This window comes from Notothenia rossii, assembly GCF_949606895.1.
Source record: "Notothenia rossii genome assembly, chromosome: 1".
In the NCBI taxonomy this organism is placed as follows: domain Eukaryota; kingdom Metazoa; phylum Chordata; class Actinopteri; order Perciformes; family Nototheniidae; genus Notothenia; species Notothenia rossii.
The window spans coordinates 18,018,726-18,045,927 of NC_136912.1; the positions used below are offsets into that span (position 1 = coordinate 18,018,726).

Below are 27,202 nucleotides of genomic sequence, written 5' to 3' on the forward strand. Positions count from 1 at the left end.
GAAATTGAGACACCACATTTCAAAATAACCATTTCTTAACATGGTTTTACTCTGTAGCTTTAATCATTTATCGTCATTGTTTGTTTCCGTACTTAGGTCTATGACATTAGGAGGCAAGTGCAAAGTGAGTAAGTGACTAACCCTGCTGTCCATCGAAGCCAGGCAGCCACATGCATTACAGATACACTCGTAAAAAAAACTCTGCAAGAGTTAATCATTAACTATGACGACCGTTAGCAGGCTTCTGGAGTTTCCACACTGCCAGCTGCTGGAGGGTTGGTCCTGCATTCAAATAAGTGTTGATTATATCTAACATCATTATTCCACAGCTGCAAAGTAACTACAAGTATGACGTAAAAGTACACGGTTTACCTCTGAATTGTAGTGGGATAGAAGTGCAAAGTAAAATGGAAATACTCAAGTGAAGTACAAGTATCTCATTGAGACAAGTAAATGTTTAGTAACTTCCCACCTACTGTAGTTTCCACACGCGGCTCAGTACACCCGGCCCAGCTCGAGCTCTCTGTGGATCGGTCGTAGCTCCGCCCCCCTGCTGCTCCACGGAGCTGCAGTCAGGATGTTAGGAGAGTAAAGAGGGAAGTAGTCTTCAGACGCTGGTGGACAGCAGTTTACAGTAACGTTGCATTTCGGATATTAACCTTTCTGCTGAATGAATTACAACCCGGTTACTTCTTCTTGGAGGTGAGTGAATGATTCTTAAAGGTGGTCTTGGGACGTTAAAAGTTACATAAAGTGTTTGAGTCAACGGCCATTATCGAGTTTTTACAATGAAAACATATTCAATATCTCAAAATGACCGTTCATACGTAGCCGGAGAGATGAATTTTAAGTATAGTATTTGAGTCAAAGCTGTTTTAAAGGGCAGAAAAGACACTAAATAACATTTAACACTGTCGATTTACATCGGTGGTTTTCATCCAACGAGCCGCTGAAAGCATGCCTCGACAAGCCCTTTGTTGCTCAGCCCGCCGGGACAAATGTACACGAATACCACTGTTCATCTCACATTTCCCTCAGTAATCCCAGTGAAGTTATATGGTGTTCACCATGTGCCGAAAAATATATGTGTTGCTACACCCCCTCCCATTTGTTTATCAGACACCGTAGGAGGGAGTGTTCTCACACTGTGTTTAACGGGGAATGACTGACACTGACACTTTCTGACCTATGCCTGAAACATTTTTTGTACTGGCTACTTGGCTAATAAAAAAAAAAAGTTTTCAATTCAGGTAAATACAAAAAGAAAAAGCAGATTTAGTTTAATGATGTGTAATAATAAAACACGCTTAAATAAGACTTTGGTTACACTAACCAAAAACCAAATCCACAAGCTACCCTGCAAAATAAAAGGTAAATAAAACTAGCCGCACCTTTTATAATCATTGATAACATTTTAATGCTGAACATATTAAATATATATTATTCTGAAATGGGGCAATCTGCAGAATGAGTACTTTTACTTTTGGTACTTTAAGTATATTTTGATGCTACTACTTTTGTACTTTTTTGCTTGACCAACATTTTGATTGCAGGACTTCTCTTGTAACAGAGTATTTCTACAGCCTAGATCTGAGAACTTTGTCCACCACTGCAGTCTAGTCATTTAATTGCTGCTTAAAAAAGTTACTGCAGGTACACAATTTAGAAATAACTGTTCATTTGTTTGTCAGTCCCCCCAATGCCTCTCCACCTTGTGCAGAGAGTTACATAATTCTATGTGTTTTTATCGCCTATAAGTTCTCAGAAGGGTCTCATTAGAACGAACCTTATCATATGTTTGTCTGACTCCAAAAATGTGTATCAGTCATACAGTCTAGACTCTATGGTATCTGTCCTTAATTTGGAAAGGGAAACACCTGCTTTAGCTTAGTTATAGTAGATGATGAATGATCAGTTCATTTTAAAACTGTGCCAACTGGGTGAAAAAGTAGTGTTGCTCAGTTTGTACTTTTGAGTTCACACAGATGTTGATGTTGTAGTTGATGTACTCTAGGTTTATGTGCAATTTTTTAAACGACTGATGTTCAGGTACTTGCCCCATAATAAATACCGAAGTGGGCAGTGTGGAGGACATTACCAATAAAAATGCAGTGTTTTCTTCATCATATTTACTTTTTTCATTAGTTTGTTTAACAGTGATAGTAGTCTTTTATTCTAGTAACTCTCCATACACAGAGGAGCTGAAGCACTGGTGAAGAAGGTGCTAGTCACACATTGCAAATGAATAAAGCCAGGTCTTGTTAGATAACAGTTTGGTGGGAAACATTACAACTGTGAACAAAGGCAGTGTTACTGTTACATATCAGTTTCATTATTACAATTCCTTTTTACGGACCACTTTTACTTTAGAAAACAGTTGTAACATAACAATTGTGTTGTGTATTTAATAACACTTTCATATTTATACATACTAGTCTATTAACTAAATTGTTTATAATAACAATTTTATTATTTTTAAAGTATTTCATAAGTCCTTTTTGCAATCTCAATTGTAATCATATACTTTCACTATATGGTAGTATACATGAAAACTGCCAATCAAACCAACAATTAAATATGCAGACTAAATATTTAGCTTATGTTGCGCTAGTTTTAAAATGACATTTTATTTGTAGGGCATAAACCTAGTTTAGTGTCATAGATTAATTCCCAACATTATTATATCATTATAAAGTGCCCATCTAAAAACCATGAATTACATTTACTGTATATTCAAATGCATCTGTTAAAGAGGAAGCAATGAAAAGTGGAAGCACTATTGCATAATGTTTTTTTAATGCACTCTTTTTTTAACACACCATACGTCCTGCAGCTGTGAAGTCAATGCAGGAAAAGACGACATACCATAAGCATAAGGCTGTTTGTACATTGCATAACAAGCAACTAAGCAACAGCTGCATCTGCTTGTTGAACTGGCACAACATCAGTGTAGCCTGCACACCTGTCACTGAGCTAACGGCTGCCGCAAAGAAAACTGTGACCCCGTGCAAACTAGGAAGTTCATGGTATACGCTTCATCACTCATCAGTAAGTAAGCAAAATGCATGTTGATTTTAAAGGTCACCTATTATGCAAAATCCACTTTTTCATTTATTTTATACATAAACATGTGTCATAAACATTCTGACAGTTTCAGGAAAAAATAATCGCTCACTTTTTGTCCTTATCCATTTATATAAAAATCTGTCTGGAAATGAGCTGATCAAATTTCGGCCGCTTGATGTCATAACGATTTTTTGGCTTGTGTAACCATTAGCCAATCACCAACCAAGGTAACCCCCCCCCCCCCACACACACACACACCTTATCACCTGAATCTCCTCTGTTATTGTTGTTAAACCTGGTTTTAAACAGTTGTGGTAAATGTCACCAGTTACTAACAATGGGGAATGTTGATTTTCAGGGTCCTTTTATTTAAGTGGTTTACAGGACTTATTGCCTCTTTTGATATACATGAGAGTGCAGTGACAGAATGCATGTGTCTTTGTTGTTACCTCCCCATCAACACTGTACTACAATCCAAGGAAAAAAAGAGATGACTGGTTGCTCTCTAGACTCAAACGTATGTCAACGGTGTGTCAGTTACCCCTTGAAAACGGGGAATACTAATGCAAACTATAAGAACAAGTGAAAGAAGGACATATTTTAAAAGCCTATATTGTATTGGCTAAATCGTTAAGAAAGCCGCCATGTTTTGACTACTGTAGCTCTTCGTCAGGGCTAAAAATAAACAGACAACACGGGTGTGGCCTCACATATATCGTAACAATTACCAATGGGAGCCAAGGTAATCACATGACCCGGATAATCACACGACGTTGACATTCATTGAAAATAAACTTGTGAGAAAACAGGAAATAGGGAGTAGGTGGCCATATATAGGTTGTATTGAAGGCTGAGAAAAACAAGGAAGACTTTACAGAGAAAAGAACATCTCCTTTTCTACCCTAATTGAGTCCAGTATACCAAACCACATCTAACAATGAATAATGAATATCTCATCTCCCTGATCTTATCATTTCTGGTTTCGGAAACTCCTGTGCCTTGCCACTTGCATACAGGGTTTTCCTGTGTCAAATCTTGTCATCACCTTCCTGAGTCACTTTGCTTCCATGATGTTATCTGTTTAACTGCTAAGCAATCACACTCCCAAAAAACAGTGTGCATTTCATCCTTTCACATTAACAACCCCGCTCTAGTAACAGGAGCACAGGCAGCTGGCTAGGCGGTTGGATTTCTTTTTCTCCAAGCATGCCAACCTTCGTTCCACAGAGCATGACACATTATCTCAAATTATTTGGAGGCTCCGGAAATGCTTTGAGTCCAAAGTCTCTGTGTATTCTCTGACAAAAGTGCAGGAAGTCGGTCATAACTACCATTGACATTTAACAAGTAATCTTCCTTCACGTTACTTGTGAGATCCACAAGGAGACCAACTGTCTTTCCTCTTGCTCTGTCTGGCACCTCATTTCATATCTTACAGTGAGGGAGAGTACACTACTTTGGCATTCTCAGTTTTAACAGCCATGCTGGGCCTGTCGACAAGACTTTCTCTGACCAAACGATCAAAAGTTAGCTGTTTGCTATACATGTTCGCACCTCAGCAGTTCACAAATAAAAGAAAATACAGGGTAGCATATCCTACTTGTCCAGTGTAGTAATAAAATCACTCTTTTATGTGTACACACACTGTATGAATCATATTTGTAGATTAACTCTTTAGGACTGTGAGGAATTCTTTGACTAGGAGCCAAGCAGTTACTCAGGTATTGTAGCTGCATCTTATGCACGTTTGGGCATGCACACTCATGGAAAATGGTGCAATATTTCAAACTGTCTCTCGAATGGTTGGATTTAAGCCAAGGTCCTTTTCACAGGGTTCCCGCGGGGGCTTAAAAAGTCTTACATTTGATCATCTGAATTTAAGGCCTTAAAAAGGTCTTTATATATGGCCAAAAAAATAAGAAAGATCTTAAATATGATTTAGAAGGTCTTAAAAATGATCGGATTTGAAAGGTAATTCTGTGTTGCGATCGCGTCTAAATGCGTTTTGGCGGAAATGTCCGGGCTGCAAAGTAACCAGTACGGTAAGAGCCTTTCAGTTCCCCCCAACAATTTGTATTGAATTAAATCAACATGGAACCAATAATCACTAACTTTGTTTCCCCCGGCCCCTTATCGGAGAACACCCAGCTAGTAGCTAGGTATCTTCAAATCTATTTACAAACAAATATGGGGAAGTGTAAGTTCAACCATATTTGGTTTGGAAAACATCTAATTTAGTGCTTGGTTGAAACCAGTTGAGGGGAACGTGTTTGAAGCCTGTGTTTGAAGTCCGCTCCTACTATTTTTCCTGGGTTTTAGGCGGCGGAAGTGACTTAATCTACCACCCAGGACAAGAGACGACCATATTAAATGTATTATTTTCGGTTGTGTATTTGTGTTTCCAGATATAACATTTAAGTTATAACAATCATAATTTGTGGATTCATTTCATTATGGTATTTTAGTTTGTTTAAGATTAACTTTTGTAATTGATTTTGCAATTGCATTTCTCCAAGAGAGACAAAAATCACTAAAAGATCTTGTGGATATCTCACCAGTATTTATACTGTATATCCTAAATGTTCTTTGGGTTTTATCCACAAATGCAACACAAATAAGAACTGTAAGTTATTATTTAATAATCAAACCATTATTATTTAAATGTCAGTATATTTCACACATTTTAATGTTGTTATACAGTACGATCTCATTATTCGTTAATGAACCTCATATTTGTGACAAGACGTGCGTGAGCGGAACTCTCCTCTATTTAGGGTAAACGTTAAACTTTTAATACAAAAGTTGCCGACTTCTCATCCAAGATTACGTCACTTCCGCCGCCTAAAACCCAGGAGGTATACGATCTAGCACCACACACACACACACACACACACACACACACACACACACACACACACACACACACACACACACACACACACACACACACACACACACACACACACACACACACACACACACACACACACACACACACACACTTTTTGTCTAACACGCTAACACAGTTCTGTGTACTGTTATGCTGTTATGTTCAGTCATCGTTCTTGTGTTGAACATGAATACATTTCATGTACGTATTTCTTCTTTCATAGCAATTTTCCTTCATACTTTCTTGCCGTGAAATAGGTCTTAAATTCTATTCAAAGTGGTCTTAAAAAGTCTTGAGTTGGTGAAACCTGCAGGAACCTTGTTTTCAAACGAGATGCCTCAATAGTGAACTTGAATTGTCTTTCTTCTAATAGCTTTGAAATGGAACTATTGATTGTTTGAAACACCAAAGTGCTATTATCAGACAAAGATGAGTAATGGGATATGTAAAGAAACAAGGTTTTGTGTAGAGAGTCATCATCATGAAATACTGTGGTTGCAAGTGAAGAACGAGGGGGCAGTTTCAATTGTTGTTTGGCTACACACACACAAACAAAAACACACAAACTGGAACTCACACACACTCCTACGCCTTCAGCAGCATTCAACCGATAATCTTCTGCTGGCATGTTGACTGTGCAGTAATGATCAAGGCAAGCATGTTGTCCACCTCATGTGGATGAAGGATGTCATCTCACTGCTGCCATCAAAGAAATCTTGTCTTGTGAAAAGCAGAACACTCCTCTTTATTTGAAGGCACTCGCAGTCCTTTCTGAGCTTCCATGAGAGCAAAGGAGTAGTCCAACATGTCTGCCGGTTGAGATGAATAGATTCTGTATGAAAATTCATTTTTGGAGAACATTTCATTTCATTTCATTTTTATTTGTCCCGCTCATCGTACGCAAAACCAAATGTACAATAATTGCCAACAAACATGGCTCTACCAAAACACCATCGAGCGAAAAGGAGCAGGGAGATGAATAAAATCTTATGTGACCTGCCCCTTTCTAAAATAAATAAAAATAAATAAAAATAGATGGTCTGCCCTTCATAATAAAAAAAATTCACAGCCAAACATAACAGTATCTTGGATACTAAGAGAAACACAAAAAAATACTTATTTCCCACTTGACGGTTAACGGAAAGAAACAAAACAACAAAAAACAACACCAAAACATCACGTATAAGGAAAAGAAAAAACATGAAACAAGTGATTGCATTTTCTGGCGTTAAATATTTTTTGCTGCAATTTTGCACAATTCACTTAACTACTTTAAAAGTTGTAGCTTTTTTGAAGAGATTAGAAAATGATAACTTAACAAATAAAAGGCCTTGTAGCTTTGTAGAGAACGACATAATTAGGAAAGCGGTATAAATACACAGGAAAAAAACAGGGAAACTGTCACGAAACCACGAAAAGCAAAAGGACCTACACAATGGCGTTTATGCCTAATTTTAAGAAAAGCTGATATTAGAATCAAAAACAAAGCTTGACATTTTGGAAAGGAACATTGTGGACTGGTGACTGTGCCAGAATGAGGGTCGGGGATTCAACAACATCTTGTAATTAATTATCTGTCGAGCAAATTGACAGTCGATTCTAGCTCACACTGTTTGTGTAATCAAGTCCCCTGCATAGATTAGTGCTTGACGTAGTCGTGCACACATTGACCGACTGTGCGAGGATGTGAACATTGTCCAAACATCATCACGTGTACTCTGTTCAACCCTCAAAGCTGTCCTCAGTCTTGGTAATGAAACAATTACAAACCCCGTTAATGTGAATCCCCTACACCTTGCCTGACTGGCGGTGGGTGGATCATCTGAATCACACTCTGAAATGTGTGTGATTCTTTGATGATCTTTTAATGACCTTTGCATTGTTGCGTCTATGCATAAATGTGCTTTTCTGCTGTTTAACAAGCGATTTGCTGGTGAATCTTTACAGTTCTCGTCATTTTTTAAAAGCTTCACATGAGTGGATGTAGTTTAAAGTTGATTGTGAATAGAATATGGAATGAACACTGGCGGTGAACAAACATTTACACATCCTTTTGTATGTCGTTGTCAGGATCTACAAAGGAGACTTGGTGGATGTTAAGAAGAAGAAGTGATGAGGCAGTTTTCTGAAGGTCAGTTCCTCATTTAGGCTCAAAGGGTTTCAGCATAAATGATTAACAGCACTAACCACAACAGCTATTCCTGCCCTAGACATGCAAGATAAGATTATACACTTAAGGCGAATCCCAAAATGACTCAATCGATGTTGACTTGTATCGGTCTAGGTCACAATTATGTTGGGGTAAAAGTTAATGTCTAAAAAATGTGATGTTTATCTGCTCAGGCTGTCTGGACCATGTCATATCCAGATAGAAACACAACTTTTACTATGCTAAGCAGACATTATCTTTAAACTCGCCAATTAATTCAACAACTGGTCAATGATATACAATGTGCCAAATGGCGAGTTGGTGAGCTACAAGTTAACTTATTGGGAAAATAACTTCAAGCTGACAATGTGTACAGTGTTCAAACTTAAAATGTTAAAGCGAGGAGCAAATGAATACCTACTTCCAAAAATGTGCCTGCCCTTTGAAACCCTATTCCTTTTTACTTTAGTTAAAGGAAGTAAGAAAAGCCAAAGTCTCAAGTATCCGCTTCAAAAGAAAGCATGTTGTTGTGCGCTGTCGTCTGGAGTCCACGTCTCTACAGATTCACATCAGTGTTTGAAGTGCCGCCATGCGACAAGATAATCATTCGACTCGAAGTTATAACTGCTTTTATGATCTTTTATAATGAAAGCCCATTTTGCAAGCTGTTCAAATCACATTTTATGCTTTCTGGCTACAAGTAGCTCTGAAGAGTCATGTCAAAACTTAATGGTGACACCCACTCTTTTCTCCACACAGTAGCACAGCTTTGTTTTGCTGTGGAGGCGCATTGTGTAGTTTTCTAACAGATCTCTCGGCTCAGATTAATGCCAAAAATATACAGCGAGAGAACGAGTTTGTTTGCTTTTACTGTAGGCACATCGTGACAAACAATACAACTCATCTTAACAAACGTAGGTTGCCAAGCCTGGAAAAGCCTCCTAAGTCCTAACCTGTTTTAGTCAAGAGCTGCCCACTCTCAACACAAGTCACAGTGAGTGTGTGCGCGGTGCAGTCGGTCCACTGCTGTGTAGATTGAGTGAGGCAGAAAATGAAACCTGATATGTTCCCTTGACCCCTGCATGCTGGTTATGTATGGAGCTCTCACAAGTTCACAACAGGGACAATTTGTCCTCACTGTGTCTGTAGTATGTTGCATGTTTCCACTACTGCAGAGCTCCGAGGGAACGAGCAATGTCACCAGGTTCACAGAGCATCAGTCAAAGGGGAATACTCACAAAGAAACACACACACTGATTCATTATTAGGGCAGGCCTCCCTCAGGGGGAGAGATGAACCATGGTGACACGCAATCAGAGGAGCACGTGATTCACCACACACAAGGGGGGGGGGGGGCTCACACACACTGACAGACACTGATTAATGGTCAAGTGATGGATAGTTTCAATGAACCAGGGGATTGTTAGACACTTGCAAATGGTACTGTCCATGTCATGTGATGACATTCGCTATGTATGATGTCATCGTGGACATGCCTCTGTCACGTGACTCTTTGAGATCTGAGGTGGCAGCGAGGGAGCTGACAGGTTCCCTCGACACATGAGGATGGAAGAATCCCTCATGCGATTATCTTTCCCCGGGGTTTCTAATGTTTCCTTCTTTTATAGCTCTTTGTAACTTACCTTGTTTTTTTAACGTTACTATATCTTCTTTTATTTCATGTCATTCCATGGTAATATCATACTGTGTGTATTTTGCCTAAAACAAACAATAATTATCATTATTCATTAATTTGCTGGTTATTTACCTTTATCTATTATTCTGGCGAGTATTTTCTAAACGAATGCTACGGTTAATTGTTTGCAGTATAGAATCTCAGAAAATAGAGAAAAGGTACATTAACAAATATATTAAGTTTGATATAATATAAACAGAGGACATCTCGACATTTCAGAGGCTGAAAACCTCATTTACTTCCATTTTTCAACAACTGTTATGCATCAAAGTATTTTGCAATAATTGTTCTGTCATCGATTAGTAGATTTATTGAAGCAGCTATATTCTTTAAATTTGAAAATGAAACACACATTAGCTAGACGGGTTTACAGAGAGAGTGCACAGATGGTTAATGATTAGAGGTGATCCTTGTGTATTGAGCCAACATGCCCTTATGGTGCCGCTGACGCAATACCATCCCCAGACACAGCTGGGGGAAATAATGGTTATGTATAGTGAAAATAAGCAATCTCATTCTTAAGATATGTTATCATTTGGTGGTATGAACACTCTGCTAGTTTTATATATCAGGCCTCTTGTTGTTTGAATCTTCTTTGGAGAAAAACAACAACTTTTGTTGCCATCACGGTTATGTTTCAATCTATGTATATCATTAAGATAGCTGAGTATTTATTCTCATGTGTTGTTAAATCTTTACTAAACATCTGTAGAAGTATTCCCTGTCCCGGGTTTCAGCCTCGTTTCCTGTAGGTTTCTATCCCTGTGATCTTTCCTCTGGAGGATACAATTTGTCGTCCGTTGCCCGTCTACATTCGTAAGCTTTGGTCAGCAGCCGTCTGCCCGCACTCGAGTGCTCTGTCCATTAGCTAAATTCCTTGCTATTTCATTATCTAAGTGGGGGGGGGTTCCAGCCTGTACCCACTACTCAACTAAACCACAGGCTAGATGCCAGAAGCCTGTACTCCGTCTCTAGAGAACTCCATCAGGCTTTCTGCCCAATCGTGAAATATTTATCACACACAATCAAAAAGACTGTTAGCAGGATTGAAACATACACCCCTATTAGCATAATGGCATTATTGAAATGCTGCTTTTGGGGGGGGAGCAGCAGCAGCAGCAGCGTAAGTGACATGAACAATATGTGAAGCCCTGTCGGACCGTGTCTTGGCTCTGCAGTTGAAACTGCGTTATTGACTGAGCTGGTGTCAGATTTCCCAGCTGCTTCCATTCCTGCCACAGACACCCGGGTCTCGCATTGACTTTATAGATCACAACTCGTGGACGACTTCAAAGCTTTCAAGAGCATGATGACATAATGGATGTGTTGGCCAAGGCCTGTGTCATTATCAGTTCATGCCTGCAATGCCTTTGATTTCTCTGGAAATGTGTAGTGTAATGCCACGGGACAATCTGAGCTCCAGGAATAGACTGGCTGCTTGACTGAGATTGGTAAAGACTCGAAGACGAGGATAAGTAAGTTTTAATGGACTGGTTATGAATCCTATTACAACAGGACTTCAGAAATAATATACATATCATTTGTGTAGTCCAAAGTGTGCAACGTGAGCACGTGATGTAGTTCAGTAAATATGATGTTTGTAAACAGTGGCTGTATGACACATTGATCTTGATTGGTCAGTCATCCCACTGGTACTTTTTTAATGCAAGGCTGTTTTTAGTTCAAACAGAGGACAAGGATGTCGATTTCTAACCTCCTGGAGGAAGCTTGATGATTTGAGAGCAATATTGATCTCTGCCATGTGATGTCATCGGGTGTCCCTCTACAGCTGGTGTATCAGTTGCTTTTTCATTAGTGGTTCAAGAACATACATAAGGTGCTGCATAATTGAGACCTGTTTTATTTAAGTGGCTAACCAGTGTCCTTGAATTTATCTTGGATTTGAAATGTATTTAATTGTAGGTCTCTGGTTGGGATTGACAGTACTGTATGATGCCATACTTTAATGTAATGATCAGTTATTATATAGATTGTGCTGTATGGATTGTGCTATAGAAGCGAACCCTTTTATTATGACTGTGGGGAATTTTGCTGAATAATAATCAGAGTTATAAGTGCTTTGGCATTATTATTATTATTACGTACCTTACATGTGCATCTGGTTATTATGTCACTAAATTGATTATCTAATCATTTTGCTGAACATTTCCTACATAATTTTAAACTTACCACCTTCAATATATAATGACAAATATATACATCTATAAAATACACTCAATCCCTTGAGGCAAATGACATATACATTTAAATGAATTAAACACTTAAAAGTATTGAACTGTTTCTGCACTGCTGTTACTCTATTAGAATAGCATTGCCAATCACAGAAGTATAATATGTTTGAATTGTTTTGGTAACTTCTGTTTCTTCCATTTTTAGACACATATTCTCAGTAAAACCACCCACCAGACACCCCCCCCTTCCTTCCCCCAGCCTCTTCTCCTATAATTACATGAACTCAGATCAATGAGCTGAGCGCTGTGTATCAAGGCAAGTCGCTATCCTTGATATCACACCATTTCTCATATGCTGGAAGTGAATGTAGAGCCTTTTAAGAATCACTTAAGAAATTGCCAATGACGGTAATCTTAGAGGCAATGATTTCTTTAACAGATTGGACCGGAGCAGAGCCAGCTGTTGTTTTAGGAGACAGCAATAGTTTCTTATTTGAGTTACTGTGTGGCCTAATAAAGTAAAGGGTTGGCTCTGCACACATCCGCCACAAGTCAGACTTGATCTCTACTTGTCTTTGACCTCTATGATGTTCTCCTCTCCAGCACTGTGACAGGATGGCCTCACAGGGGGGCGATGCGCCTCCTCCATACGGGGGTCCGTCTGATAGCCGTCTGAAGAGCAAGAAGCCGCCCAGCCTTGTGATCGCCATCCCTCCGCCTGAGGAAGAGATGACCCACGACCCGGCAAAACAGGTGGGCTGACAGTTTTGACCGGACCCTGTCTTTGACTGCCTGGCCTCCTTGGGGTGTAAAAGTATATATAAAGATGTGTCAGAATCACAATGACTCACTACTTCCTCTCAAAGTGTTGGGGTTAGGGGCTTTTTACCATGCATACTGAATTCATCAAAAAACACCCTCAGGCTGCAACCTCTATAGTGGTAGACACTAGGCTTTGAGCTATTTTAAATCAAAAGCAAGAATAGTGCGTTATTTATATACATTTGCTTTTACAGTAAATGGCTTGTTGCTGACTGTGAATAAAAAAAGTGTTTCTGTTGCAATTACAGATTTGACCTTATAAACTGGTGGACATTTGACCTTACCAAAACCTCTGCCTTTTCTCCATAAAGTATTTTAAGACAGAATGAAAGTGTCTAAGTAATATTCCACAAATAATCTCTGCCCAGCTTTCATTATTCATTATTTAAATGGCCATTATATAGTGCCTAGTGTTCTGCTTTTGTTTAACCCTAACCCAATTAAGTAGTCCTGACATTTGAAAAAATAAAAGTTTAAAATATATACCGTAATTTTCGGACTATAAGCCACGCCTTTTTTCCAATTTTTCGACGCTGCGGCTTATATAACAGTGCGGCTAATCTATGGATTTTTACAGCTAACGGCCACTAGGGGACCTCCTAAATCTATGGATTTTACAGGTTACAGTCCACCACCTTTAATTATATGGGCTCTATGGCCGATCCGCGCCCCCCACCTTTAAGCGGCGGGCTCCAGCAGGAAAAGCTGGAGGCCGGAAAAGAGTGAGACAGGTAGCGCGCAAAAGTAAAAGTGGAACCGAGAGTGGTACGAGAGACAGAACGGGAGCAAGACAGACAGACATTACGAGAGCGAGACAGTTTGTCCCCGTACCACTGGTTGAAAACCACTGCTGTAGATCACTGCCGGTACGTGCGCTGGGAGCGCACCGTTTAAGTTTGAAAGTTGAAAAGTTTGTGTGTCTGAAACGCTATGTGATACAGTACAGTTTACACAGCACATGTTCTTTAGCTACTATTGCACTAAATGGTAACACTTGAATACGTTATGCAAATATGCAACTTGTTTGAGGAAGCTCCCATTTATTAACATTTCAACAAACAGCCCTCTCTTTCCCGACAATCCCCCTCTGTGCACGAACCCTTACATATGGTAATTAAACATTAAAACACCTGCGGTTTATAGTCCAGTGCGGCTTATATATGTACAAATCATTCAATTTAGCTGCTGCGGCTTATATTCAGGTGCGCCTTATAGTCCAAAAATTACGGTATGTTTTACTTCAGGACATCATAAAGTTTTGGGATAAAAACATTGTTAACAGTTATGTTAATACTTTTTGAATATTCCAATGCATCCTTGCAGCAGTTATTGTCACAAGTCATTTAGCTGACTCGGGTTGATGGACTCTATGGAAGGAGAGGCCATACCTACAAATCAGTCCAACCAAGTTTCAATTAGGGGTGGGCGGATCGATCCCAAACTATCGACACACACACACACACACACACACACACACACACACACACACACACACACACACACACACACACACACACACACACACACACACACACACACGATGGCTGAGAGAAAGAGGAGTGTTGTGTGGAGCTATTTCACGACTGTTAATGAAAACTTAGCGAACTGTGATGTGTGCAAGAAGGCAGTTAGCTACTGTGGCCACTTTGTATTGTTATTTTTCATGTTTGTCACTTTAAATTTGCAAAAGTAAAACATTTATTTGTCTATAAAAACTGTCCTGTCTTTAATCATCTATTTATGATGCTTTCAGCTCAAAAACCGTGTCATGCAGCTCTCCCTTACATGAAAGTACATAAGACGCTTTTCATTTTTAAATGAATCGGTATCGGCGATACTGGCACGGAAATACTTGGTATCGGATCGAACCCAGATGTTGTGGTATCGCCCACCCCTAGTTTCAATATGCACTAAGAGGTACAAAAATACTTAGAGCAGTATAAAAGGGATTAAAGCATGCTGTTTCATTTCTTCCCCTGTACCTCTGAATTTGCCGTCTGCTCAGACAGGAGGCATTTTAAACAGGTACCGCCAAACCCCCGACCCGTCTTGTAACACGGAGCCCGTTTCCTACACGATCAGCGCCGGTTCTAACCAATTTGCTGCCCTAGGTGAGATTTTAGCTGGCAAAAGTTGAAAATTGCTCAACTTTTGCAGCGAGCCACGCCAGCAAAGTGACGTCACCCCATTCAAAGTGAATGGTGAAGCTTTCAACGCAAGCCGTTGTGTGGACGGGCCGTAAAACAACCATATGAAAAAGATTGGTTTTAATAATCAAATAAGTATGTGAACATAACCAATAACCTACCATAGCCAATAGCAAATAAATGCAACTTATTTTATTTTTGTTGTTCATTCATATCTTATTTACCTAGTTAACATTTATTTATGCATATTTTTGTATCTCTCAAGTTTTAAAGGATCTTTTTAGTTTACTGTCCTATAGTATACATTGAAATGATTTCAAACCTGTTTATCCCAATAATTATAAAAGAGTGCCTTGGAAATATTTGTTTACATAAATTTCATGTATCTCTCTCACTCGCTCCCCCCCCCCACTTTGTCTGTGAGCTGCGGACGCCTGATAAGCCAACACCCCCCACTTTAATCACTCACAGCGTCCATCGTGCAGGGCAAAGGAAAAGTGTAACCGGGGTGAAAAGGGTGTTACCTTGACTTAATTATGAATGTTGTTACATCAAGGCCGAACATTTGGATGAGCGCAAACAGTCAAAATGTTTTTTTCCCTGTCAGAGCTGCCAGCACAGCGCCCCCCCCCATATCTTGCGTCCTAGGCGACCGCCTATGTCGCCTATGCCAAAAACCGGCCCTGACTTAACCTAACAACTTCTTTAATTTGTTTTCACAATTACTAATGTCATGTTTTTTTTTATTCTTGAAGAGAATGTCTTTTTTTCTGGCATTCTTCCAGGATTAACAAAAATAAGAATAACATTGAGAACAATCTTTGAAGTAAATGGTTGTTGTTAAATGCTTCCCACATTTACTTCAATCGTACAATATAAAAGATAAAAGTACCCGAGGAATACACAATAGAATATATAAAGAATAAATGAAAAATCTCTACAAAAGACCAATATACTACAAAAACAGAAATGTATTGACATGTTGGTAATATACATCAAAAAGGCTTCAAATGTATTCGGTATTCTATGAACATGTTTGAATTGGGGTGTGGACGTCACATCCTCTAGGGGTGTCCGGGGGTATGCCCCCCCGGGAAGAAATGTTTGAACATTTAAAGTAAAATGCTTCAATCTGGTGCACTTTGAGCACACATTACTAGAGACCTGACCTAGGGGGTACAACTAAACACCCATATGAAAAAGATCGGTTTACATTTTAATAATCAAATAAGTATGTGAACATAACCAATAACCTACCATAGCCAATAACAAATAAATGTAACTTATTTAATTTTTGTTGTTCATTTATATCTTATTTTACCTTAACATTTATTTATTTATGCATATTTTTTTATCCCTCAAGTTTTAAAGGATATTTTTGGTTTACTGTCCTATAGTATACATTGAAATTATTTCAAACCTGTTTATCCCAATAATTATAAAAGAGTGCCTTGGAAATATTTGTTTACATAAATTGCACAAAAAAAAAGGGTGTTACCTTGACTTAATTATGAATGTTGTTACATCAAGGCCGAAAATTAGGATGAGCGCAAACAGTCAAAATGTTTTTTTCCCTCCCAGAGCTGCCAGCGCAGCGCCCCCCCCAGATCTGGCGCCCTAGGCGACCGCCTATGTCGCCTATGCCAAGAACCGGCCCTGTACACCATGCTAAATGTATGCCTGCATAAAGCTGAGATATGATCGGTCATAATAACACAGAATTTGGTGATGATTAAATAGTTTACAGTGAGATTTACTCCCATACTTTTGGCCATACTCACGTAGCCCTACAAATGAATTGAGATTTCCACACAAGTGTTCTTTAGCAAGTGTGCAGAGCAGTGTTGATTTAAAAAAGCAATTTGAAGGTTGGATATTTGTAAGCCTTTTTTTGTGTATATATATATTAATAATTTAAGATGTAAATGAATTCCAGTTTATTTGTAGTACTTTCTATTTTTATTGTGACATTTGGTGGCATCAATGTGTGCATTTGATACAGACAATGGAGCAGTTGTTTTAGGGCCACAGTGTATACCCCTTAAGGTCAAATAATGAGATCCTCGACCTCCGCCCCCCCCCCCTCTCGCACCTCCACACAGAACCCCCCCACATATCAAATCCCAACTTAACCCCTGTGTATGACTATCTACAGAAAGTGAGTCCAACACAACATTTACCTTTGATTTACCCATGCTCATCTTGATTAGCTTGACTCGTCAATGTCAAATCTATAGAGCGATTTAAATGAACAAATCCTGCATGAAGTGTCTAAGGTCGTAGAATTGATCAATTGCAACCATAGTACTCTGAAAGTGGCTCCGTGTATCTTCACAACCTGAGCTTATGGCTCCCTTACCGCTTGCTTCGAGCCCCATTATCTCTCTGAATGACAACACCATTAGCTTCACTGTCTGCAAAATCACTGACGGTTAAGATAATGGACTCACAGGAGTCACTGCACCCCACATCATTGAAGAACACTTTAAAACAGCATACACAAGTAGGTGTTTAAGAGAGCAGGGCCCTTTTAGCAATACCCGACCACACAAAATATTGACTGTGTGCATTAAACGTGCACTTAATCCAAATATCTCAATACTTGGATTTAGTCTTGCATCTGAGAAAGAGTATTGTAGTCATTACAATAATGACCTGATTACTTTCGTACTAGTCTTAGGTTTTGAATAATGCTATCGTTGGAGGTGTTCCCTGCAGTCTGCTAATTGGCTGGTTAAGTACTGTAGTAGACCTTCATAATTATCCATCCCACTGCTGCTGCTTTATTTAGGTTAATGTAATATTCCTACAAAAGTAATCGTTACAATAATAAATAGCACATTTGTCCGCTTTGAGTAGGCACTATTCACATTGATCATTGTTTTACTTTTTTCTCCTTTTCCTCTGGTCAGCCTCTACGACCGTCCCTGAAAAAAAGCACAGGTGGTCAAGCACCTGGTTCTGTGTCAGAGAGCATCAGTGGAGCCAGAGATGGAGATGGAGCAGGATACGGAGCAGGAGAAGGAGCAGGAGACGGAGGCTTCCCTTTCAGAGACAGAAGGGCAAAGTTTGGAAGACAAACATCGCTCTCACAAAGCATCCGCAGGTAAAAGGAAGAAACTGTTGTTTAAGTCATGTTTATTTTATTTTTGTATTCATGTTGTTCTAGAGTCAATTCTGACCTCTTGGAAATGACCTCTTTCTCTCTGTATGTGTAGAAATACAGCCCAGTGGTTTGGGGTGGGGGAAGACTGTGAGACGAAGCAGCAGGTATGGCACAGGAAGAGCCTGCGCCACTGCAGCCAGCGCTACGGTAAGCTGAAGGTCCAGTACAGAGAGCCTGATACGGCCACCAGCTTCGACCAGGGCCTGGAGTCACCAGCAGCACACAAGATGCCCAAGGTAATCTATGGTCCACAGAAACATACTGTGTTTCTCAAATGACCTTTTCATATCCAGCCAATTATTCACATAGTGAGGTTTTATTCAACATAACTTGTTGACAAACATCTTTAATATCCTGATTCCAAAATATCCTACCATGGATATAAGTTACAGACACAGCTGTCTGAATCATGGGGTCTTTCCACTCGCTAAGTATTGTGTCATAACATTAACAATGTTCAACATTTATCATTTATGAAGCTTAGAGGTCTCTCTGGAAGAACAGGAGTAAATAATAATGATAGCTTTTAAAGAGAGAAAATGTGTCTGGATTGAATAAAGTAGATAGCTGTGAGGTGACAGACGTGGACCATCTGTTCTCCAGATGGATCAAGTCACTGCCAGCTCTTCTTATTTACTCATCATCCACCATTTTCTTTTCTTTTCTTCTTTATCTCATGCCTACGTTCACCCACGGGATGAGAGTTTTTTTTTTTTAGCCCCCATTATGTTTTTCATTTGCTTTACACACAAACATGTACACACACGAGAGAGAGTTTGAGCCAAGTTGACGGTGCAAATATTGATTGAATCTCTGTTTCTGGTAGATTGTTGATCCCCTGGCACGGGGGCGGGCCTTCCGCTGCCCAGATGACATGGACAGTCGCTCCCCCAGGACGCATTACGCCACTCAGGGGGGTCCCATCACCCCGGGGGTCACCTCCCTCAGCTCCTTCACCAGCCAGCGCTCCGGCTACAGCCGCCTCCCCAGGCGCAAGAGAGATTCTGTCGCCCGCATGAGCATCCGGGCCGCATCCAACCTGCTGAAGGTGGGTTGGCTACCAAAAATATATTCTGCAAATACCTTTTAATACATGAAATACCTTTAGTGTTTTAATTGTTTCTATTTCTAAGATGATCAGAACTTATCCCTGAAACATTATGCATGTGTAAAATACCTAACGCATTTTGTTCAGGGTCGTAATGGGTTGGCAGGCTCGCAGACAAGTCGCAGTTTCCCCAAGAGGAGCTTCATCAGGCCCAGCTGGATGGACGATGACACCGTGGATTCTGCAGACACGTCCGAGTCGATCTTCTTCAGCAAGGTCAGCACACACTCTCCATCCTCCTGTCGGCACTCTGGGGACAAATTGTCTCTTTGCTGCAACTTTCTTTTGCAATTTCCTTTTTTCTTCTGGGAATGTCAGCAGTCGCACTTCTTCAACACTGTTTCACCTTCACTGTTCATTTCTTATATTTCAGCAACCACTTCTGCCTTGTTCATCCTTCTTTCTTCCTTTTTTTATACGTTTATATCTAAAATGTGAATACGGTCAAACGTCTGTCACCCTGATACCCCTTCTTTCTGTCAAATCTATTGAAAAATCTGATGTTTGACAGAAATAAGCTGTTTATTCTCCGTCCTTGCTTCAGCAGGATCAGGGTGTTGTTGTTTAAACATATGAGGCCTGGCTGCTAATAATTGTTGCCCTCCATTGTTTTTCCCGTGTAGGTCGATGCCCATGGTGAGTTGTACTCTATGGCTGATGACGTATTTGAATCTCCGCCCATGTCTGCAGCTTTTGCTCCCTGCGAGTATCCAGACCAGAAGTTCCCCAGCCTGTAAGTAACTACACAAAAAACGACATTAGGAAAGTCAGAATACTCTTAACACCCACACTCCTTTAGTCCCGAGGGCAATACTTAGAAATCCCTAGTTTTCTCCTTCACAAAAGCCGTGTTGAAGCTACTTATCAGTACTTTCTAGTAACAAAGAAGAGTTACACGTTATGCCTACATACTTTGTTTCTTGTATTAGTTTCCTTCGTATTTGTCCTCCTTCCTAATCTGTCCGAACGCCACCTTACTGCTCCCTTCACAACTAACTCTCTCCCTCTATTATCCTTGAATGCCTTTCTTCCGCTCCAGTAAGGACATTTCTCGAACACCCAGGACACCGGTGGCAGGCCACGAAAAGAGCCATCCTCGTAGGGGGGGTCGCATCGCCTCCCAAGTCAAGCACTTTGCCTTTGACAAACAAAAGCGCCAGTACGGCATGGGCGTTGTGGGGAAGTGGCTGAACCGGCACTACCGACGCAGCATCAGCAGCAACATCCAGAAGCAGCTGGAGGACATCCACAGCCATAGGTCGGGAAAAATGTTTCTTCTGTGGGGGGGGATTTTTTGCAGTCAAAAGTGACATTAAACCTCCAGAGAGTGGAGTGCAGTGGATGAAAGATACAAGTGATTGTAATTTGCTACAATATGAACAGTTTTACACAAATTTAAATAAATAAATACATTTGTCTTCCATATAATGTGATGTTTGACTCCTGGCCCATGTGTTAGCTTCACTTAATGTATGGTGCTTCTCTGCTGTGTATTTTAGGCCTTACTTTGCCTACTGGATCACGTTTGTCCACATAGTAATCACATTGCTGGCCTGCTGTACATACGGCTTTGCCCCTGTGGGGTTTACACAACATTCTTCGTCTGAACTGGTGAGTGAATCTCCAAACTTAGAGGATTACTGTGAGATACTGACTGAGTTGACTTTTTTTTTGCAATATTGGTTGCATTTGACTAACAAGAGTACACACACATCCTGCTATCTGCACTGCCAAAGTGTTTTTTATGCTGGAATACCTGCTATCTGGGTGCATTTATATAATCTGCTCAATCAATACATGGCTGAATGCATTAAATAAAGAAAGCACACACAATACCTTCAACAATATGATGCAATCCAATCCGTCACATTTAAGACTCATAACATTGAACAAAGAATTTTAAATGTTTCGTTTTCTGCTAATTGTGCTGTGTGTTTAGCAGTGTGTTTAGCAGATCATTTCCCAACGGTGTCCCTCTGTCGCCCCCTGTAGGTGCTGAAGAACAAAGGCATTTATGAGAGCGTCAAGTATATCCAACAGGAGAACTTCTGGATTGGTCCCAGCTCTGTGAGTCTGCTGCTGGTGGTGTCAGTTCAGCTGCTGTATTTCACTATATTTTCACTTATTTCACTTACAGTAAATTTAGTCTTGGATTATGAAACTTAAGTGAAATATTCCCTAAATATTGTACGGCAATTCTAACATACAGCCAGATTGTAAAACAAATAAGACATATTCACCCTTTTTCTAAAATGTTCACAGAGTTGTGTATCGTTGGTAACACTACAACCTTTTTGCCTAGCCTGATGCGTGGTTACACCTTCTTAAGCTAGCGACTTTATCACATACTGACTTTATCACATACTGCATTTCCTGTCACACTGTTGCACTTATCAGGCTCTAAACTTCCTCTGTGAAATGTGTTGCATGTGTTGATTATTTTTGTTTACCGCATGCAAGGTCTCGCTTTATTAAGTTTCAAGTAGCCAGTATTACGAAGAAATGTCTTTACGACTTGTCAAAAGATAGAGAAGTTAATCTACACATAAATAAAATGCACATATAGAACATATTTTTAATTTGTACTACTGTAATCACTTAACTTTGTGTGGGTTGCCAGGTTTGAGTATCTTTAATAAATTCCTCAATTTTTCAGGACGACTTGATCCACCTGGGGGCCAAGTTCTCCCCCTGCATCCGTAAGGACACTCAGATAGTCAGTCTGATCCAGAAGGCCAGAGATCTGGAGAGAGAGTCGGGCTGCTGCGTTCAGAATGATAACTCCGGATGCGTGCAGACCCTCAAGCCCGACTGCTCCGTAAGCACATTTTCCTTCAATTTATTTAATTAGCCCTGCAGGATAAGAAACCTTGCTTTGGTTTGAGAAAGAAGTCAGGGAAAGAAAGACTTTATGAATTTGTACAAAAAATTGCAATTGAAAACGTATTTGGGAAATTCATGATTAAGTTAGACACAGACTAGAACAGCGTACGCTCCTAAAAAAACACTTGAATGTCCGATTATAATCTGTAGTTATAATAAGTTATAATAAGTTATAATCAGGTAATTGTAAAAAATTACCTTTTTCAATACCAACATATTTTTGGGGGTAGATCACAATTTGTTATAAGCTGATATGTTTATATTATTGGTGAGTGCCTTAAAGCTCCAGTGAGACAGATTAAATGCATAAAACTGTTAGATTGCAAACGACCAAAACCCAAGCCAATAAATACACCTTAATCCTAAACATTGGGATTTAAACAGGGACGATTATTATTCTTCTTTTAAAGATTGAATTCCTTTGTTTTTTTGTAAACAAATATTGAAATAAAATCCTGTAATAACTGTATACGCAGGAGACGCTGGCCACGTTTATTAAATGGAAGGATGAGCCAGTGGACATCAACAGGTCGTCTGGTTCTGTCTGTCACCAGGACCCCAGGTGAGATGATGCGTACGTGGCGATTGTGCCACATGATATATGGACAAAAAAATATCATGTCGTTTTCACTATGAATTTTAAGTGAATTTAATGCCAACATTTGCTTGTAATTTAATGTCCTCTTTTGTGTCTTGTGTGTTGCATGTTGGGACCAGAGTGTGTGAAGAGCCCGCCTCTGCAGAGCCTCATGTGTGGCTGAATGACATCACCAAGTGGCCGGTAAGGGGACACACTGCTACTAATATGGACATTTAGGTTTTTTGTTTTATAGTTTTTATGTTTTTGTATCATAGGTATGAAGTTGTCACTCTAAAATATAAATGAAAAACCTCAATACTAATACCTTAGATTGAGTTTAGTGAGTTTATCTTTTCTTTTAAATCTATTTTAAACATTTTAAATGACATCCAGTTTTGTCACCATATCTAAAGTGATGGCTTCTTCATGGCATGCCAAGTGAATGCAGATAGATATGATATTTAATTAGAACAAATTTACGGTACTACAATTACTTTCAGTCCACCCCTATCTCTGTGTAATGGCTTATTGCTTGTCCCTCTCCAGGTGTGTACATTACCAAAGCAGTGGAACCACACCGGCTACAGACACATGGACTGTAAAATCAAGGGACGGCCGTGCTGCATAGGAACGAAGGGCAGGTGAGATGTGTGACCTTTAGTTCTCTGTCCCACCTCTTAATCCGCTGAAATCCCAGAGTCTCCGAGGAAACTTAAATTGCCTTTTGCTTGTCCCTCCTGTAGATGTGAGATCACGACCAGAGAGTATTGCTCTTTCATGCATGGCTACTTCCATGAGGAAGCCACACTCTGCTCACAGGTAGTGTGTGTGCATGAGGTTTGTGTGTGTGTTTCTGCCAGTGTGTTGGTACATTTCTGAACCCATAAGCTTCTCTTGTGCAGATCCACTGTCTGGATGATGTGTGTGGCTTGTTGCCGTTCCTCAACCCTGATGTTCCTGATCAGTTCTACCGGCTCTGGCTCTCTCTCTTCCTCCATGCTGGGTACGCACTGCAACACTCACAAACATCCGTAGACATCCTAAGTTATCATTTTTACAAAACATAGATAAGGCTCTTATTTGTTAGTATTATTTGCTTGTTTTCTGATCATTTAAGTTGAGTCAGCCATTCAAGTATAGATGTCTCTACTGCACATGTAACTTTCCATAACAGCTGAAGAGCCGTGAAAGAATGTATATTATGCTTTGACAAAGCGTTAACCCTAATACGCTGAGTCAATGAGCTGCCTCAGTCATTTTGCTATGAATAATTACTAGGTTTCATTGTCAGCATCCTTCAGGATTCAAACTGAATGCAGTATTTCTAATTGATGCCCCAAGAGCCCGTGAGCTGCTCACTCACGTGAATACTGATACTTAGTGCTAACACGAGGCACGTGGGAAACCCTGCAGGTCTGCTTTTTAATTCAAGCAAACAGGCAGAGGAATTGAAATGGAAAAAGTGCATTGTGTGTAAACGTGCACACTTGATAGAAAAATGGCCAAAAAATAGTCTATCCCAATGAAGGGGATATCTCAATAAATGAAAAGTCCATATGAAATCACCACATGGTAGAGCGTATTTTCTTATACTCCTGTGTGAATGTAATGTAAAAGAGTTATATGTACTATTGTATTCATGGCTCATGGAGCTTACAAGTTGGAGAAACTGAGTGGTAATGTAAAGTGTAAAATATTGTAATGATATATCCTCAAAATATTCCACATCAGATTTTCTGACACTTTTGAGTTATTTATGTGTATTTTATCATCTATTTAGCCCACTCTGTTGAGTAGCACGATATCTTGATTTAGGATTTTCTCAGAATATACTCCATTGAGGTCAATAAATTATCATATTGAATTATTGCCCAGCACCAGCTGGAATACCAGCAGACTGGATGCATGTTAAATTCTGTGACGTGTGTGTGTGTGTGTGTGTGTGTGTGTGCAGGCTGTTTCACTGCTTGGTGTCGGTGATCTTCCAGATGACCATCCTGAGAGACCTGGAGAAGCTGGCAGGCTGGGTCCGCATCTCCATCATTTACATCCTCAGTGGTATCACCGGAAACATCGCCTCCGCCCTGTTCCTGCCCTACAGAGCTGAGGTCCGTTTTCCTGAATGTGGTCTCAATTAACCATATTCCAGCAGTTTCTGATGCTGTCACAAAATGTTTTTCAAAAGGCATAAATATCATATTTTCCATTGTAACTGTGGTCTGTTTGCCTGCTTTCCCCACTCAGCTTACCTTAGATTACCTTGGCTCCCTTACTGGAAGGGAATTTCTCATACTGGGGATTATTCAAGCAGCTCTGACCCCATTTAGAAAGGTCTGGAGGGGCAAAGGTAACACCTCATGGTGTTAACTGTTAAGTGCCTGGAGAAACTGAGCTTAATTGGATAAGGCATTATAAGATTGACAGGGGTCCTTCCAATCAGGAGAGCACTGCCAACCAACCAAGAGCACTGTTCCTCAGGTGTGTATGTTTTAGAGTACAGCATTCCCTAATGATCACCTGAAGTAAATCCTCTGCTGACATTTACAAACACTGATCATAGCTTTAAAGTTGAGAATGGATCTAACTTTTTAGGCAGTCATTGGTTTGGCTTCTGTTGGTTGCAACTTGTTATGAATAATTAAAAGAACCAAATCCGGATTTTACCTTCATCACATTAATACATGAAACACATTTTATTAATGTGGGATACATTTCGATTTTTATGTGGCTAAAGTTGAGTTAGAAAAATTATAATAATCACCTATTATTCCGGTGAAAGCTTAAGCGGCATCATGTTAATTGGTACATCCATCCTCAGTTAAAAAAAAATCAAAGAGACTGAGAGGAGCTTGCTGAATAATGAAATCTGCTGACATATACCTGCAAAATGAAGCTTCATCTGTTATATTTAAACATAGCTACCTTAATTAATCTACTTAATAAAGTGGATTAATTAAGACAGGTCGCTGAGTCAGCTGAAAATAGTAAGGTGTGTCTGTACATGGTTTTAAATAGCTCTGATTAATCGATGCTGTCTTCTTTTCCTACATCTTCTCTCACTCTGAATTACTCACGAATGTTTCTCTGACAGGGAGAAAATATAAGAATGAACCTCAAGATCCCCTGATATTTGAAACACATTCATATTGTTGTGCCCTTATTTCCAAAAGCACCACAAATCTGCTTTTACAACAATGAGTAACCCTACTGTTATACTGTTTCTAATCCAAAATGTAATCTGTGCAAAAACCCACTGTTTAATCTGTGCAAACACTGGACGTGTGAAACAAACTGGATTACCCACTTCTGACTGGCATGCCTGTTCTCTTCATTGTGTCTGTGTAAAGCACACGTTCCCTTTTTAAGGGATTAGTCTTGTGCCATTGTGCGGGTAAAGAACAGCTACTGCACTTTGGACCACATTTATGCAGAATTGACGCTTGCTTTGAGTCTTTTTGGTATGAACATGAACAAGGACAACAACAAAAATAACCTAACTATTTAACATTGACACACTTTCCCTTGAGTCTTCCCTCTTGTATTTATGTCTTGATGTCATCGAAGCTGTCATTATCTACTTCATTAGCCATCACCAATTACTCTGGTCTGATATATGCGTGGTGTGACATGAGGTGGCTCTCAGTATGACGCACGTGAGAGCCAGAAATCCCACCATGCAGCTCTGCTTAGTGCTAACCAACTCACAGGTCTCCACACACCAGGAATAACCGGACACACGCACACGCAAGGCACAACTGTGGCGGTCAAGGCGCTTAAGGAGGCAGTTTAAGTGGATTATCCTTTAACTGTTGAGTTAAGGTGACTCTGTGTCAGTGTGTGACTGTAATAATTACATCTCACGAGTAAAACAGAACTGTTCCCCAAAACTCATAAATTAGTCACACATCTAAAGTGAAAAACTGGATGAGGCTGAGATGTGCAATCTTTTTAAATAAACGCCAGCTTTAGCCACTGAGCCTTTACATGTCATCCCACAATCCCCCCTCTCAACACTCTCCAATTAAAGCTAATTTAATAAACTGGATACAATTAGACTTGGATTATACTTTTTTTCCCAGAATAACATCTTCATTTGAATTGAGTGGGTGAGCATGTGCAGACGAGGATAATATTTTCCAGACCATACGAAGTAATGGGTAACCGCGTTAACATTACGAATGAAAACATACTAAATTATAATGTTTCCATTCCCACTTCTAACAAGCTAACTTCTACTAGGTGACCTCTGCGCCATCCTCTAACATCTGAGTGAGTGACCGCACGGCTGGTGTTGGGAACGTTTTAGTCCTCGGGTCTTGAGTGTGTGGGTGGAGCGCCCGGCCGTGCTCTTTTCCTGTTTGTTCTGTTTGGGTTTAACGGCGTCAAAGATTAGCCATCTGCCTTTGACCAGGCCAAGCCTTCAAACTCAGGCGTCACTTTAATCTGCTCCACTTTATTGCCGGACCACGGCTCGTAGTATAGTTCCTCCACAGAACTAGATGG

General features: G+C 39.9%; 1 protein-coding gene across 4 annotated transcripts in view; it reads left to right on the top strand.

The window, feature by feature from the left end:
• Positions 1-471: 471 nt before the first annotated feature.
• LOC307021352 (inactive rhomboid protein 2-like) overlaps positions 472-27,202 on the top strand; it is a 29,300-nt gene continuing 2,569 nt past the window's right edge. Inside the window, exons 1-18 of one of the 4 annotated variants that reach the window (XM_079653383.1) lie at positions 472-702; positions 8,027-8,087; positions 12,597-12,746; positions 17,875-18,068; positions 18,181-18,364; positions 18,955-19,176; positions 19,324-19,452; positions 19,860-19,969; positions 20,276-20,494; positions 20,736-20,847; positions 21,229-21,303; positions 21,893-22,054; positions 22,596-22,681; positions 22,837-22,900; positions 23,246-23,340; positions 23,443-23,518; positions 23,602-23,702; positions 24,654-24,807. In XM_079653383.1, the coding sequence (XP_079509509.1) occupies positions 12,609-12,746; positions 17,875-18,068; positions 18,181-18,364; positions 18,955-19,176; positions 19,324-19,452; positions 19,860-19,969; positions 20,276-20,494; positions 20,736-20,847; positions 21,229-21,303; positions 21,893-22,054; positions 22,596-22,681; positions 22,837-22,900; positions 23,246-23,340; positions 23,443-23,518; positions 23,602-23,702; positions 24,654-24,807 (2,121 nt within the window). In that variant the 5' untranslated portion in view covers positions 472-702; positions 8,027-8,087; positions 12,597-12,608. Of the gene's footprint in view, positions 703-8,026; positions 8,088-11,148; positions 11,277-12,285; positions 12,310-12,596; positions 12,747-17,874; positions 18,069-18,180; positions 18,365-18,954; positions 19,177-19,323; positions 19,453-19,859; positions 19,970-20,275; positions 20,495-20,735; positions 20,848-21,228; positions 21,304-21,892; positions 22,055-22,595; positions 22,682-22,836; positions 22,901-23,245; positions 23,341-23,442; positions 23,519-23,601; positions 23,703-24,653; positions 24,808-27,202 lie in introns of those variants that run through there. The other 3 variants (XM_079653384.1, XM_079653385.1, XM_079653386.1) reach the window with 3 other exon arrangements.